The 16,438-nt window shown below is 40.7% G+C and overlaps 2 protein-coding genes across 2 annotated transcripts; both read right to left on the bottom strand.

Moving 5' to 3' along the window:
• Positions 1-325: 325 nt before the first annotated feature.
• On the bottom strand, positions 326-6,652 carry LOC134447333 (tripartite motif-containing protein 16-like). The gene is made up of 6 exons (XM_063196749.1): positions 6,030-6,652; positions 5,796-5,891; positions 4,511-4,744; positions 3,586-3,760; positions 2,360-2,416; positions 326-2,241 (listed from the first exon to the last, which is right to left on the bottom strand). The coding sequence occupies exons 1-6, from the start codon at positions 6,609-6,611 to the stop codon at positions 1,721-1,723; spliced, it is 1,665 nt and encodes a 554-aa protein (XP_063052819.1). The 5' UTR covers positions 6,612-6,652; the 3' UTR covers positions 326-1,720.
• A 3,361-nt stretch (positions 6,653-10,013) lies between these two features.
• Positions 10,014-15,721, bottom strand: LOC134447326 (tripartite motif-containing protein 16-like). The gene is made up of 8 exons (XM_063196736.1): positions 15,079-15,721; positions 14,863-14,958; positions 13,684-13,917; positions 13,204-13,378; positions 13,067-13,099; positions 12,557-12,616; positions 10,990-11,046; positions 10,014-10,714 (listed from the first exon to the last, which is right to left on the bottom strand). The coding sequence occupies exons 1-8, from the start codon at positions 15,661-15,663 to the stop codon at positions 10,188-10,190; spliced, it is 1,767 nt and encodes a 588-aa protein (XP_063052806.1). The 5' UTR covers positions 15,664-15,721; the 3' UTR covers positions 10,014-10,187.
• Between the last annotated feature and the right edge of the window lie 717 nt (positions 15,722-16,438).

Raw genomic sequence — 16,438 nt, 5'->3', positions numbered from 1 at the left:
ATGTTCAAATAGTCACTGGCTGAGCAGGATGCAGATTGGGGACACTGATGAAAAGAAACATTTGTTTTGTAATGTAATTTGTAATGTACAGAAGGCCTAAGTCATATATGCCAACTAAGGGTGTTACACTTCATGTGGCATCAATATTGAGGGTAATAGTGTTTGTTTCTGTAACTTATTGTGAATTCATGTAGTCTCATAATTATCGCGACTGGATAATATCTACTTTGGAAGACCACACGAATGCACAAATACAGTCTGTGCTCCCGACATCACAAATCACTTTACACCACGACATCTGAAATGTTAAACTGAAAGCCTTTATTTTACAGAAAAACTTTTAACACAATCTACCACTTGCAGTTGAAATAATGAACACAGTATTTAAAAAAACCTTAACTCATCATTGAACTGTACTCAAGAAGTAACCTACTAGTAAAAGACAAAAATATCTTATTGTTAAAATGTAGAAAAATGTACAGAGCCTCTAAATGGTCAAGAATGAGGAAAATATCAATAAAAAAACCAGCTCACTTTGCAGAGTGCCCTTGCTTCATTTAACACGTTTGAGTAAACACATCAAGTTACCGAAACTCTGCTCTCCCTGCCATTAAGGCGTGCCCACATTTTGCATCTTGAGTGAGCACAAAGTAGCCTACTAAAGCATGATTCATAAAATGTGTTTACAAATCATGGACACACTTTAGTAAATTGTGCTCCTGAGGTATGGTACCTGTATAATGTGGGCATGACTGAATAGCAACGAATAGCAGTTTTCGTCTGATTTGTCTTGTCCACAACTTGGGTAAAGGTGCGTGTGCTTGCATTAGTTAATTAAGTGAGGACTTCACAAAAGTGAGAGAACGCCTGGACACCCCCTGAAAAATATGATCTGGTCTGTCCCAGGCTTAGTAAAGACAGAATGGTATACAGTTAATAAAACATTTTAAAATTAAAAGGCTATTGGCTGCAATGGGAAAAGAGAAGGGGATGTACATCAACAATCTGCATTACAGCTTTCAAAAGACAATGTTACCCCAACCGACACTTTTTTAAATCTCCTGCAATGTATTAAAAGTACGGCATCATGCAGCATTATTCCAACAAAATATCTTCATAATTATGCAAGGGAAAAAAATAAATAAAAAAAATGGCAGAACACATGCAAAAAGGTTTTAAATGATTTAAATTGCATCTAGGATTAGAAATATTTCATCCAGCTGCATGGTAGCAATGTAAACAAAAAACAAACTGAAAAACAAAAAGTAAACAGACAAAACAGCACACAAACAAACAAACAAAAATAAATCAAAAACGCCTCTTGACATGCTGATGGAGGTCATTTTAAGAAGGCTTCTTTAGGGGCCAGATTTCTCACCTGCTGGCATCCTTTCAAACTTCCACCAGCGTCTCGATCTTTTGATAGTTTCATTTTCTGCACCTGTGGGGCTTCGGTTCTTAGTGGAGTATGTGTTTTGTGTGTGTGTGTGTGTGTGCGCGCGCGTGCGCATATACTGGAACTGTCAAATAATGACAGTGTAAATGTAGACAAAATCTCTTGTCTAAGAAAGAAAATAATCAAAATTGTCAATACAGGAAAAATGACACGATCAAAATGTTGCTTTGTCACCAAGCCCTTGTGTGTGATGAGTTGTGAGGTCATGTGCATATAGTAACACACATGGATCCACAGAGTCCAGATGTGCTTCATGCATGTGAGTCACAAAAGCTTAACTGATGATTCATCTGGTAACCGAAATCCCGGGTAAAGTGTGTGAGAGAATGTGGTCTGGACTTTGTGCAGGAGTGTCATCATGGTGTCAGAGATGCTGTAGAAGGCCAGAGTCCCTGCCCTGTGGTCCACATACACTCCTACTCTGGAACTGGCCACTAGAGGGAGGTCAGTGATTATTTTATTGTGGGTGAAATTTGTCTTCCTGCGCTGGACGGTAAGTTTCCAGGACTTATTGTTTCCAAAACAGCTGTCATCTTTGAGTCCTTTCCTGCTGATAGTTTTATATGACACTGCAATATTAGCCCACTCACCACTCCACTCAACTTCCCAATAGCAGCGTCCAGACACACCCTCTCTACACAGGACTTGCCTTCGGTTATCAAATCTCTCTGGATGGTCTGGATATGACTGGGGGGCCTCATCTCTATTCGTCACCCTCCTGTTCCCCTCAGACAGATGGAGCCTTCTGTTTGCAGTGTTTGGATCCAGTGTGAACTGACCGTAATCTTATGCAAGAGAAGACAAGAAAAGACAAGATAGACATGAGAGATCAGATGTTATCTACTGTGTGTGTGTGTGTGTGTGTGTGTGTGTGTGTGTGTGTGTGTGTGTGTGATTCCTTACACTGTAAGAAGTCCTCTCTGGTCACTGGTTCAGTAATAACAGCCTGCACTTCAGACACTGAGAGAGAAAGCATGACATTAGCCACAATAACTGTATAACGATATATCACAGTAATCACTAAAATGACACTGAAGTGACACTATACGAGTCCTCAACTTCAAAAATCCCGACTGATACCGGATCTACAGCCGGTGTATTCAGTTCTCTCAGCTATTTGAGGTGTAATGAGTGAAATCATTTAGTATTTCAGTACATGCATCAGTTGATGCATTCTAATGGGGACTTCAATGCAAAGATTGTAACCCAAAACTAGTAGTCTGAGATGGGTGGGGTGGATGGAGTGGGGACCATGAACAGGAGAGAGCTTGAACAGAAAGCCACCAATAGATTGAAAGGGAGGTTGTTGGTTAAGTGCCTAATGCACCTAACAGGAGCAAAGGGCTTAAGTCAGTCAGTCAACACATGCATCACAGTAAGTCAACACATGCATCACAGTAAGTCAACACATGCATCACAGTAAGTCAACACATTAGGGATGCAAATTATCGATTAACTCATTAATCATTAGTTGATAGCTTTATCGATCGACTTACGATTAATTGATAAGCGACGTTTTCCCCCCAAAATCTCAATGTTTCTCGAAAAAAAAAAAACCTACTAAATCTAAAAATTTTAATTCAATATTGAGATAAAATACCACATTTAAATTCATTATATTTCAATTCTTTAATCCAAAGGTGTATTAAATATTGCCACTATTCACACCCCTCTTCACACACACTCTTCACATACCCATTTCACCTGGGTGTCTTGTCAGTTGAATTATTGATTAATTGCGATTAATGTTTTTTAATCGATTAACGCATTGATCGATTAAAGTCGATTAATCGTTTGCATCCCTACAACACATGCATCACAGTCAGTCAACACATGCATCACAGTCAGTCAACACATGCATCACAGTCAGTCAACACATGCATCACAGTCAGTCAACACATGCATCACAGTAAGTCAACACATGCATCACAGTCAGTCAACACATGCATCACAGTAAGTCAACACATGCATCACAGTGCTCATGCATACAATTGCCTTTTGAGCAATAGGAATTATAAATGGCCCTGTGTCAACCCACAACAATCTGATCTGACGGCTGCTCGAACTACCACTGAGGTGAACTTCAGTGACATGACACGTGACAAGACAGAATCAGTGACAAGTCCCACCTGCTGCAGATATTTTGGCTGCTTCCTGCTTGAAGATCGAGTCTAATTTCTCCTCCAGCTTCGTCTTCAGTGCAGACACAGATGTTTTCACCGGCTCAAAGGAGAGGTAAGGGTGGCTGAGGGTCATGTTGGTTGGAATCACACTTTTAGGAATATCAGAGATGGAGCCTACATTCTGTACACACACACACACACACACACACACACACACACACACACACACACACACACACACAGATTATGTGGAACAAAGCAAAAGATAAATAAAAATCAATGAAGGAAAATAAAAAAAATAAAAATATATATATGTTACAGTATTTCTCAATTGGTTTTGTACATTTCTCGAATCTCTCTCGCAATTTGCAAAACACAATATTCATTCTCAAAACAGCTTTAACAAATGGCAAAACACAGTGGATGACCTGCAAAACCGAGTCTCTTGCTCAAAACCCAAGTTTTTTGTGTCAATGAACGTATCAGTGCCAGCAGAATGGTTAGTCATTGTGTCATAGTGTAGTCCGTGTATGGACAAGCTAGTCAAATCGATTTGTCATGCTGTCAATTGAATAGTACACTCTTGAGGATCTTTTCTGAAGCAAAATATTGTTTAGATTGTGGGAAATGTTGTAAATTCGACTTTATATTACACACACACACACACACACACACACACACACACACACACACACACACACACACACACACACACACACACACACAAACACACAAACACACACACGGTTACAGTATGTGGGGAAAAGTAAATGACAACTGTAAGTCAATGAAGGAAAATAAAAATGTGTTAAAACAGTATTGCGTGTACATGTGAAGGCTATGGCGTCATACAAAACCAGCATCACTGAATGATTCAAGTCAGGAAACATTAATGTTGGAATATCGATCCTTCCACAATGAATGTAGTCACCTTGAGGAAATGTATGGGGTCCTGTGTGTGTGAAAGCTGCTCCATCTCAGCAACTCTCTTTTTCAGCTCAGAGATCTCCTGCTCCAGTCGTTCCAGGAGTCCTTCAGCACGACTCACCTCAGCCTTCTCCTGAGCTCTGATCAGCTCTGTCACCTCAGAGCGTCTTCTCTCAACAGAGCGAATGATGTCATCAAACATCTGGTCACTGTGTTCCACTGCAGACTGTGCTGAGCTCTACCAGGAGACACACAAAGAGGGGTCATGGGTTGCTAGTTATCAGATTGTGATTTTAGTTTCATTATTATTATTAATAATAATAAAATAAATACAATATTGTGTATTTCATTAGCCTATATTATATGTATATTTTATAACTGGTGTTCTCTGATCCTCAATCTCCTCCTTTTCTCTTCCTAAAGGAACAGACCACCCTTTTTTGATTTTCACATATTTCCAGTAGGCCTATTTCCCAGCATTATTCATGAATGTGCATATCATTTTCTTCTCTGTGTTTTCAGTGCTTAGATTTATTGGATCAGAATCATTAGCATAGCTTAGCATAATCACTGGACGTGGGTGGCAATCAACATTCCGACATACCGCCATTAAAACAGTATTTGATTGTCATTCCTAACCATTTCGAGTCATTTGAACATTGTTGCAAGCACGTAAAGGTGCGTGAACAACGTTCTAACTCAATTGACATTGCAACAATGTTGCTACATGAGCGGAAGTGGAGAGAGTGACAGCGCAATTACAGGATTAGTGTATAATTTAGTGTCTAATTTTGTCACGGTCCAAATGCCCTTACAGGTAGGGTCTGAAAACAGTTCCTGCAAGCTGGAAAAATGTTTTTTTTTTTTCAATAAAAAGTCAATGTCGGAATGGCGGTATGTAACCCTGGACGTAGGCCTAACTGGTAACTTTAGCATCAAGCCACAAGTGATCACTGGATGGAATTGAATTGCCGTTTTACACTCTGGTGAATTTCACTTTAATTTTAAAATGGTGAATTTTACATTCATTTTAAAATGGTTCATAAGTACATTAGATGTTTTATTTTGTACCATAGACTTGCATTACTATGCCTAATTTGGCCATACTGTAGGCCTACTGTTAAACGGGGCAATGCAAACACATAGGCTAGACGAAAATGATATGCACACATGCATGAATAATGCTTGGAAATACTGCAAGTATGTGAAAATCAAAAAGGGTGGTCTGTTCCTTTAATAAATGCTCTTTTTGAATTAAATGGTCTGTATTGCCTTGGTTGACTCCTCACCTTCAGGGTCTCAACTGCTCTCCTCAGCTCCTGAACCTCTTTCTCTCTCTTCTGGATTGTCTCCTGGTATCTCATCAGGATCTCACCCAATCCCTCCTGATAGATAAAATCACAAAGTTTACATTTGTTGAAATACATCAGTTACGAGCAAAATTAAATTCTCAGTGCATCATATGACAATGTAGGTCTACATAATAGCCTACATAAAGCCTAAAAGACTGTTGCAGGTCTTACCTTTTTATTGCTCCACTCTGTTGCAGCAGAGACGGTGTCATGGCCTTTATGCTCCTCCGTCAGACAAAAATAACAGATACAACTCTGATCAGTACGACAAAATATGTCAAGAGCCTTGTAATGACGGGAGCAAATCCTTTCCTGTAGCTGACCAGTGGCGTCGATTACTGTGTGACTTCTGCGCGGGTGAAGCTCGTTGTGAGTTTTAAAGTGAGTTTCACAATATGACAGCACACAATCCAGACAGGACTTCACAGCCTTGAGTTTTCTCCCGGAGCAAATATCACACTCCACATCTCCATGGACAGCGAGAGCATCAGACTTAATTGTAGGTCTAGTCTTCCTCATTTCTTCCACAAGTTCGGCAATAACATTGTTTTTGTTCAGAACTGGCCTCGCAGTGAAAGTCTGTCTACACTGGGGACAGCTGTAGACTCCCTTCTGATCTTCCTGATCCCAACAGCCGTTGATGCAGCCCGAACAGTAATTGTGTCCACAGCTGAGAGTCACAGGATCTTTCAGTAGATCCAAGCAAATGGAGCACATAAAAAGGTCTTGTTTAGTTGATATCACCTCTGCCATTTTCCGACAGCTACTCACGCACGTGTCCACAACCTGCACAGTCTAGCCTACCGCAAAAGTTCAGTTTCGTTTCTGGTGAAATGCGCTTCCTGGTCCTGGCTGGAGGGCGAGTGTTTAACAGTGGAGTAATGCTGCCACCTGCTGCTTTGATGGAATAAGACAAGTGTGCGTGTGATAAGTTTAGGTGTGTGTGTGTGTGTGTGTGTGTGTGTGTGTGTGTGTGTGTGTGTGTGTGTGTGTGTGTGTGTGTGTGTGTGTGTGTGTGTGTGTGTGTGTGTGTGTGTGTGTGTGTGTGTGAAGACAGACCAGGACAATCAAACACAGACTACCAACAATAGAACAAAATAAAATAATTGAAATATAAAATGTAAGATAACTTAATAATAATATAAAAATAAGATATAAGATGCAATAAAAAAGTGTTAGACGTATGCCACAGAAAAAGTCTATTGACAAAAATGTCATGCAGTACTGAAACACTGCAATATAATGAAACACTACATGCTAAAACATCACACACTAGCCTATGTAATGGGGCATTGTTTTGGTTGTTCTGTTTACATGTCTGTTCGTGAGCAACATTGTGCAAACTACTGATCAGTCGGGTTGATGACTCCTTGATGGCCCCACTGACTTTTGGATAATATCAGCTCAGGGTCAAAGGTCACTAAAAGGTCAACATTTTTTTTTATTCCTTTCAGCAACAATGTCAGTCCATCCATGCCACACTTAGATCCAACCAGCTTTGAATCAGCAATGCACCTACAGTACACTCTTAAAACAGATTTTTTAACAGAACAGTTTTTTAACACATCTGTGTGTCTAGTTAAGGACAACACATTTTGTGTTAATTTGTACCCAACACATACAGTGTGTTAGATATTTAAACACAAAATGTGTTAAAGCCAACACAAATTGCGTTGCCCTTAAAGACACACAGATGTGTTAGAAAACAACACTCGATGTGTTATTAACACTTAACACTAAATTGTGTTAAAAACCAACACCAAAATGTGTTGTCCTTAAAGACACACAAATGAGTTACTTAACAGCACATTGAGGTGTTAATACTTTTTTTCTAAAATAGAAATAATATGCTAGCAATGTCTGTCCATCCATGCCACACTTACATCCAACCAGCTTTGAATCAGTAATGCACCTACAGTAGGCCCAGGTAGATCACCTATTCAGAGATACCACCTGTGTTGGTATAGTAACACATGGCACTTTATGAACCCAGGATAGACAACTCTGGTTTTTAGCCATAACCCGGACAAATGGTCTACTTTACTTCAAACGAATGTCATTTCCATCTTCCTATCTATTTGTAATTTATAGTCCTATCAAAAAGGGGCAGCTGTGTAGAAGAGCCATCAAAACCATCATAGAGGCTGCTGAGAAGGCCTCAAGATGGCTATGGATCCGGAGGGGAATCCCTGGAGTAGTGGGCCACTTGGACACAAGTTGGAGGGTGATCACCCTATGACCTCGGGTTCATCACTGATGATGTGTCTAAGTAGCCCCTCATGGTGTATAGAAGAACTATCTATTGCCGTGGTGAATAAAACAGGCTACTGCGGTGAGGTTTCTTGTGCCTATGACCCGTTTTGTTTTGTATTTCTTCTGATCAACATACAATGGAGAGTCTGCAGTGTGGCTTCACGATGCCCTTCATCTGTTCCACAAGGTCGTGCAGGCCACAGATGACTGATGTCCTCTCTTGCTCACCGTAGGAGTGATGCTGTGGGTGGCAGCCTTGGCCACTGCTGCTCTAACCTCTCTAACCTCTTAAACAGACTATTGTCCAATAGTTAACATTCAGATACACAGAGACCACTCTGGTGGCCATTCCTGTGTCCAGCAGGCCAAGGGCTCATTCCCTCATGACCTGAGTCATCTGAGACATTGCTGCTTTCGTCAAATTTTGACATTATAGGGCGAACTTTCATTGAAAGTGTCAGAGTACCGTCTGCACTATGCCAGTGGCACATATTCACCACTCATCTACTCCATATGCTTTTGTCAAATTTGGACATTTTGGGGTGTCATTTTATCGTCCCCAGAATTGAAAGTGTCAGAGCATTGCTCATTCTGTTAAGTCAAAGGCGGAGTCTGGATAAACCACCCATATACCTAATACATACAGTACATCACTGGACAAACTCTCACTGGCCGAGATTAACTCAAATCTGAGACACAGATGATGGGAAATGTCTACAGTACTTTGTACTTATAAATGCCCACTAAGGGAAGTGCGTGTGACATGTGGTGTCAATATTGAGGGTCATTGGGATTGTTTAGTTCTGATACATGCAATCTGTGCTCTCAACACCACATGTCACCAATGACACATGATGGGGTACGTTCTACTCTGTTGTGATGCAACAGGTTTCAATATCTTAAGACGCACGCCATGGCATATTTTCATCTGGCGGCAGGGTTGGGAGGGGCGGGACATGACTTCAAATAGGTGTTTTCGGATTGGCCGGCGCTGTAAGCGATGTATATATATCAGCAATGTAACTCAACGTTGCCAAGGTTTTTCAGGCGTGGTTGCATCAAAAATGTTGAATGGAGTTCTATCGAACCACCGAGTCCATTATATACAAGTCAGTGCATGTCACTAATATTATACACCATGAGACAGACATCTGGAATGTTGAGCTGAATCGCTTTATTAACCACAGTCCACCACCTGCAGATAGCATAACAAACATTTGCAAACTTGCAGTTGAAATAGGCTAATGAACACAAATAAAATTAAATCTTTCTAACTAATCATTGAGCCACACGAAGAAAATTGCCCAAGCTTATTGTCTGAAAACAAAAATATAAACAAAAAATGAAAGAAACTATTTTATTGGGAAAGTATGGAAAGACTTCATGGTATAAGCCTACATTAAATTAAACGTTTTTAATTAAAATGCTATTGGCTGCAATGGGAAAAGAGAAGAAGTTTGATCCTTAAAACAAACAAACGAGCAAACAAACAAACAATACTATTAAACATTAATTTACAATCTACATTACAGCTTTCAAAAAGACAGTCGTCCCCACCAATGACTTTTTTTTAATCTCATGTGGAGTGTACAACAACACAAAAAAGTGGTAAATGTCATCTACTAGTGAACAGATTTCACATGGCCAACCACCTGCAAAACGATGGCAATGTAAAACAGGAAAAAAGAACAACAATAAAACAAGAAGACTGATTTGGGGCTTAGATTTCCCACCTGCTGTCATCATGTTCAAATTTCCACCAGTCTCAATCTTTTGATAGTTTAGTGTATGTGTGTGTGTGTGTGTGTGTGTGTGTGTGTGTGTGTGTGTGTGTGTGTGTGTGTGTGTGTGTGTGTGTGTGTGTGTGTGTGTGTGTGTGTGTGTGTGTGTGTGTGTGAATTAAGTTGTCAATTACAGACTATTTAAATGTAAACATCCAATATATTTGCAAATAGTGCAAATCCAAGTTGTCAATACAAGAAAACATGACACATCATGATCAAAATGTTGCCATGTCATCCGCATATAATAACACACATGGATCCACAGAGTCCAGATGTGCTACATGCATGTGAGTCACAAGAGCTTCACTGATGACCCATCTTGTAATGCAAACCCAGGGTAGAGTGTGTGAGAGAATGTGGTCTGGACTTTGTGCAGGAGTGTCATCATGGTGTCAGAGATGCTGTAGAAGGCCAGAGTCCCTGCCCTGTGGTCCACATACACTCCTACTCTGGAGCTGGCCACTAGAGGGAGTTCAGTGTGTATAGCAATATGGCGGACATATGTCTGATTGTGGGAGACAGTTAGTCTCCATGACTGATCATTCATTCCAAACCAGCAGGGATTTTTATTTCCTTTCCTGCTGATGGTTTTATATGCCACAGCTATATTAACCTCCTCACCACTCCACTCAACTTCCCAGTAACAACGCCCAGTCACACCCTCTCTACACAACACCTGCTTCCACCTGTCATCAAATCTCTCTGGATGATCTGGATATGACTGGGGGGCCTCATCTCTCCTCTCCACCCTCCTGTTCCCCTCAGACAGATGGAGACTTCTGTTTGCTGTGTTTGGATCCAGTGTGAAGTGACAGTAATCTGATGAAGAAAAGGTATAGTAGCAATAGATATATTTATATCGTTATATATTAATTGATGCCTGTCTTTATCTGATGAAAGATCACATGTTATAATATTAGAGTTTTAGTTGTGGTGTGTGTGAGTGAGTGAGAGAGCTTAAATAATGGGGAGCTGTGTCTGCGAGTAGTGTCTTAGCTGTGTGTGTGTGTGTGTGTGTGTGTGTGTGTGTGTGTGTGTGTGTGTGTGTGTGTGTGTGTGTGTGTGTGTGTGTGTGTGTGTGTGTGATTCCTTACACTGTAAGAAGTCCTCCCTGGTCACTGGTTCAGCAATAGCTGTCTGCACTCCAGACACTGAGAGAGAAAATATGGCATTAGCGACCACCAGTTTCTCCATCATCATTAAAATACAGCAATCAAAATAAATGGCAAAGTGACAGTTTGAGTCCTCAGCTACAAAGACTTTGTAGAGCCCTTCATCAGGTCTTACCCCTACGTCAGGACGGTTACTGTTCATTTAGAAGGCACTCAGTTCTCTCAGCCATCTGAATTTCACAGCTATTGGGCGCAGTCATTACATTCAATGTACATGCTTTTCTTCAGACATCCGCATCAGTACGGGTAACATTCTGTGCCATCTGAATTTGAGAACTGATGGGTGCAGTCATTTTATTCAGTCAGCGGCTATCTGACTTGCTGAGTGATTCACTCCCAATGGTGCTTATGTGCCAAGGATTATTGACCTAGTTGTATCGTGTTTTGTGAAAATGCAGAAATTGTTAGGAAGTCTTGTCATGTACAGTATAGGATTATAAACTCATAAATCAGGTTCACCTTTTGTGCAATGTGCTTATGTCAAGTCAAGTTGCTCATGGGGACCTAGGTTCTGATTTGAAACTATACCATTTCTCTCTCTTTCAATCTTTGCTGTAAAAAAAGTCCTATACATGTAAATTACATGTGTATTTACTATGGACTCAGGTTTTTGCACACACAAATCTTTTTGAGACACACCACCCCACTCAAAAATCAATTGCATCCCTTAAGCGGTGTACACACACAAAGCTAGCTTTTCGCTTGCTTGCCGACTCGCCACTCTTTCATGGAACGTTCGCTGAAAGTTCCCGCGGCTTTAACTGCCAATGAACAGGCGAGAAGTACCGAACTCTGCATTCCAATTGGTTACTCGCCTCGCTCGAAGATAACACATTTTCAACTCGGGATCCGCCCACATCGCATCGCTTGTACAGTACTTGCCTACTCGCCTGCTAGTCTCACTGAAACACATTGACATTGTATTGACTTCATTCGCAGAGCGAGTAACTAGCAGCGACGTGTGTGTACGGCCCTGTACTGCATTTGATTTTGGACAAAGGCATCTAGTACTAGAGATGTTAAAAATGCATGTACATGTGGTGTATTCACAAGTGGGAAATATAGCCTATATGTTACAATCTCTATGAGACGTGGGTTATAAACAACTGACACTTTGCTGTCCTTTGGAAATTACTATCACTATTGAAAAATTAAGACTTACGGTATGAATTATATTGCAATATAGTGTAAATGTACCTCTGTGCATGCACCAATCTCTGCATCCTTGGCAAGTTTTCATTTTTATCGTGCCATTTATGGTGTTTTAGGTCTTTTCGGGTAAAAGTGCCGAATAAGTGTAATCAATTTAAATTTGGTTCAAATGATCTGTGTGAACATATCAACTATGTGACCACACCACACAATATACAAACCTGAATGAATCTGAACTGCTGCTGGAGCTTCAAAATAACAAGCTCTAATCAGAGTAGTGGCAGCATCTCTAAATGTAAGCCTGTGGCTGCTGACAAAGTGTCTTGTAATGACTTACTGAATGGTGGTAGGAGTTCATTACTGTCTGTTCTTCTGAATGGGAGTTCAGGATCAGTATCTGGAGATCAGACAGACAATCATACACATTTATGACAAAATGCTATGTTATGATTGGCTATTAGGGCACGGGCATACATTTGGTCATTTTGGAAAGCAGTTTTAAACTCTGGCAAAATGTTTGAATACCTCCATACCAATGCTTCATAAAAAAGTAACTACAACACCCAACTAAGTCTCTGCTGTGCCTTTGAATGACACAGGTTGTATTAAACAGCAATGACCCACAATGAATAGAAATGGCAGTCTGTAAATGATTCTCTAATAATGGAATGTGATAACGAGAGCAGAAGTGGTACAACATGCTTTGAGGTGTGCAGTCAAAACAATAAAACTATTCAGCATGGACCTATTTGTTTCAAATCTGCTCTTGCTTGTGTGTGTGAGAGAGAAAGAGAGAGAGAGAGAGAGAGAGAGAGAGAGAGAGAGAGTGTCCTGCGTGAAGACTCACATTCTTTGCTCTGTTCCACTACCATCATTGCCACTGTTGTGAGATACAGAAGAACAAACATATTAGTTAGTCCTGACTCATGCCTTGCTAAATACGCTTGTTGAAGATGTTGTGTAATTTCTTTATGTTTGTCTAACCTGCTGCTGATATTTTAGCCGCTTCCTGTTTGAAGATGGAATCCAATTTCTCCTGCAGCTGTGTCTTCAGTGCAGAGACAGATGTTTTCACCGGCTCCAAGGAGATGCAGGAGTAGCAGAGAATCATGTTGGTTTGAGGTGAACTGGAGGGAATGTCAGAGATGGAGCCGGCATTCTATACCCCCCCCACCCCACCCCCCAAAAAACCCCACAAAAAAACCCCACACACAAACGTGTCAGATCCACTTACTGAAACAATCCTTAATTGATATTAACAGGCCTGTGTCCATATTTACTTTTTAATGATTACATGATGTAAACATTTTTTAAAACTCGAGTCCAGTGAACATAAGTCAAAAGCATTAAGTAACATTTGTCGATATTTTAAAAAAGCATTATGATTACATCTGCATGCTTAGCCTGGTTATATGGAAAGCAAGCATCATTTATGTTTCATCATTTCATTATTAATCCAGTCACCTTGAGGAAATGGATGTGATCATTTGCGTGTGAAAGCTGCTCCATCTCAGCAACTCTCTTCTTCAGCTCAGAGATCTCCTCTTCAAGTTCCTTCAGAAGTTCTTCAGCTCGACTCACCTCAGCCTTCTCCTGAGCTCTGATCAGCTCTGTCACCTCAGAGCGCCTTCTCTCAACAGAGCGAATGATGTCATCAAACATCTGGTCACTGTGTTCCACTGCAGACTGTGCTGAGCTCTACCAGGAGACACACAAAGAGAGGTCATGAAACACAGAGGTACATAATTTCAAGCGGCCTCTACTGCCCATTTTGTAATACTGGTTGCATATGTCATATACTGTATCTATGCATATGTGAATAAAACTGACCACATCTGTTTGCTACATTGTAATTCTGAATAGTGCAGACCAAATCTGCTTCATGGCCAATGGAATTCAGTTTAGGATTGCTAGTTTTCAGTTTGCCATCTTGGTTTAAATAATATTATTTTAATTATGCTAAATACCATAGGTTGTATTTTATAAATGGTGTTCTTTGTCCCTAAAATATCCTCAGCTTGATATATGAAATGTGCTTTTTAAATAAAACTCTCTGACCCTTGCAGGGGGGTGGCGTACAGGGGGGAAAGTGTGACTTATAGGATTTTCACACCTGGTCCCCTTCAAGTGAACCAAACTCCTTAAGCGGACCAAAAAGCGAACCAACAGTTCTGTTTTTGTTCACATTGTGGGTGTATTACGAAAATAACCAGCTGCCTTTTCTGGTTCTGTTAACTTTTATGTCGTGTCAGTTCTCTTTTTCACACCTGGTCCTCTAGAGCTGTCCTAAATTGAAACACCAAGTGACAAGTGTAGCTTGTCAGGACTCATAAGTGAACCGTACTGAGACCACGTCAATAAAGGTCTCAGTACGGTTTCCTCAAAGGGGTCTGGGTACGCTTTGGAGCATTCACATAGACCTGTGACTCAGCATTTTCTGTGCATAGGCCTGAGTTCGCTTAAATGGCTGAAGGGGACCAGGTGTGAAAACCCTATGAGTCACCAGGACCCCATGTATTTAGGTGGGCCACAACACAGTCAGATTTATGTAGTTCTAGATAGAGTTCGAGGTCCATTGGAGCTGATTGTACATAGGGCCCACAATTTGCTGCTACGCCCCTGAGCCCTTGGTTGACTTCTCACCTTCAGAGTGTCAACTGCTCTCCTCAGCTCCTGAACCTCCTTCTCTCTCTTCTGGATTGTCTGCTGGCATCTCGACTGGATCACACCCAATCCTTCCTGATGAGATAGATTCACATCATTGAAACACATCAGTTAAGAGAAAAATCTCAGTGCATCATATGACAATGTGGGTCTACGATAGGCCGACATGCCTAAAATACTGTTGTGTTTTCTCACCTTTTTATTACTCCATTCCGTTGCAGCTGAGACGGTGTCATGACATTTATGTTCCTCCATCAGGCAAAAATAACAGATGCAACTCTGATCAGTACGACAAAATATGTCAAGAGCTTTCTTGTGAAGGGAGCAAATCCTTTCCTGTAGATGACCTGTGGCGCCGATTATCGAGTGATTTCTACCCGGGTGTAGCTGATTATGAACTTTGAAGTGAGTTTCACAGTATGATAATAAACAATCCAGACATGACTTCACCGCCTTCAGTTTTCCCTCGGAGCAGATATCACACTCCACATCTCCATGGTCAGCATCGGTACCATCACACTGAATTGTAGGCTTCGTCTTTCTAATTTCTTCCACAAGTTCGGCAATAACATTGTTTTTGTTCAGAACTGGTCTCGTAGTGAAAGTCTTTCTACACTGGGGACAGCTGTAGACTCCCTTCTGATCTTCCTGATCCCAACAGCCGTTAATGCAGCCCGAACAGTAATTGTGTCCACAGCTGAGAGTCACTGGATCCTTCAGTAGATCCAAGCAAATGGAACACATAAAAAGATCTTGATTAGTTGATATCACCTCTGCCATTTTCCCAAAGCTACTCACGAACGTGTCCACAACCTGCAAAGTCTACTGCAAAAGTTCAGTTTCGTTTCTGGTGAAATGCTCTTCCTGGTCCTGGAGGGCGAGTGTTTAACAGTGGAGTAATGCTGCCACCTGCTGCTTTGATGGAAAAAGACAAGTGTGCGTGTGATAAGATGAGGTGTGTGAGGGGTTGCCACCTTTCATAAATGAAAATAAGGGACACTTGATTGTCGCGGGGGTTTCGAGCAGTGGTGTAGTCTACTTTTTCATGGTGAGTATACTGTATAGTTGAGCATTTTTTGAAGTGGGTATACTGTATATATTGGTGCTATTCAAAACAATGGATCAATCAATTTTAAGTGGGTATACTGATATAAAAAAAAATGGAACAAAATAAAATAATTGAAATATAAGATGTAAGATAAGACAAAAGCTAATATAAAGATAAGATACAATAAAAAAAAAGTTAGACATATTTCACAGAAAATAGACTATTGACAAAAATGATGTGCAATACTGAAATATAATGAAATACAACACGCTAACACATCACACTATGTAATGGGGCATTGTTTTGGTTGTCCTGTTTACATGTCTGTTCATGAGCAACATTGTGGAAACTACTGATCAGTCAGGTTGATGACTCCTTGATGGCCCCACTGACTTTTGGGTAAAATCAGCTCAGGGTCAACATGTTTTTTCTTCCTTTCAGCAGTGATGTCAGTCTGTCCATGCCCATCCGTGCCACACTTACATTCAACCAGCTTTGAATCAGTAA

Source organism: Engraulis encrasicolus, chromosome 1, assembly GCF_034702125.1.
Source record: "Engraulis encrasicolus isolate BLACKSEA-1 chromosome 1, IST_EnEncr_1.0, whole genome shotgun sequence".
Taxonomy (NCBI): domain Eukaryota; kingdom Metazoa; phylum Chordata; class Actinopteri; order Clupeiformes; family Engraulidae; genus Engraulis; species Engraulis encrasicolus.
This window is presented reverse-complemented; position numbering and strand designations above follow the sequence as displayed.

Coding starts and splice junctions, on each gene's coding strand:
- LOC134447333 (XM_063196749.1), bottom strand. CDS start 6,611: ATGGCAGAGGTGATATCAACTAAACAAGACCTTTTTATGTGCTCCATT. Junction 3,761..4,510: donor ACCCCATACATTTCCTCAAG/GTGACTACATTC, acceptor GTGTGTGTACAG/AATGTAGGCTCCATCTCTGA. Junction 2,242..2,359: donor CAGAGAGGACTTCTTACAGT/GTAAGGAATCAC, acceptor CTCTTGCATAAG/ATTACGGTCAGTTCACACTG.
- LOC134447326 (XM_063196736.1), bottom strand. CDS start 15,663: ATGGCAGAGGTGATATCAACTAATCAAGATCTTTTTATGTGTTCCATT. Junction 13,918..14,862: donor GAGCAGTTGACACTCTGAAG/GTGAGAAGTCAA, acceptor GTCTCCTGGTAG/AGCTCAGCACAGTCTGCAGT. Junction 12,617..13,066: donor AGTGGAACAGAGCAAAGAAT/GTGAGTCTTCAC, acceptor TCTGATCTCCAG/ATACTGATCCTGAACTCCCA.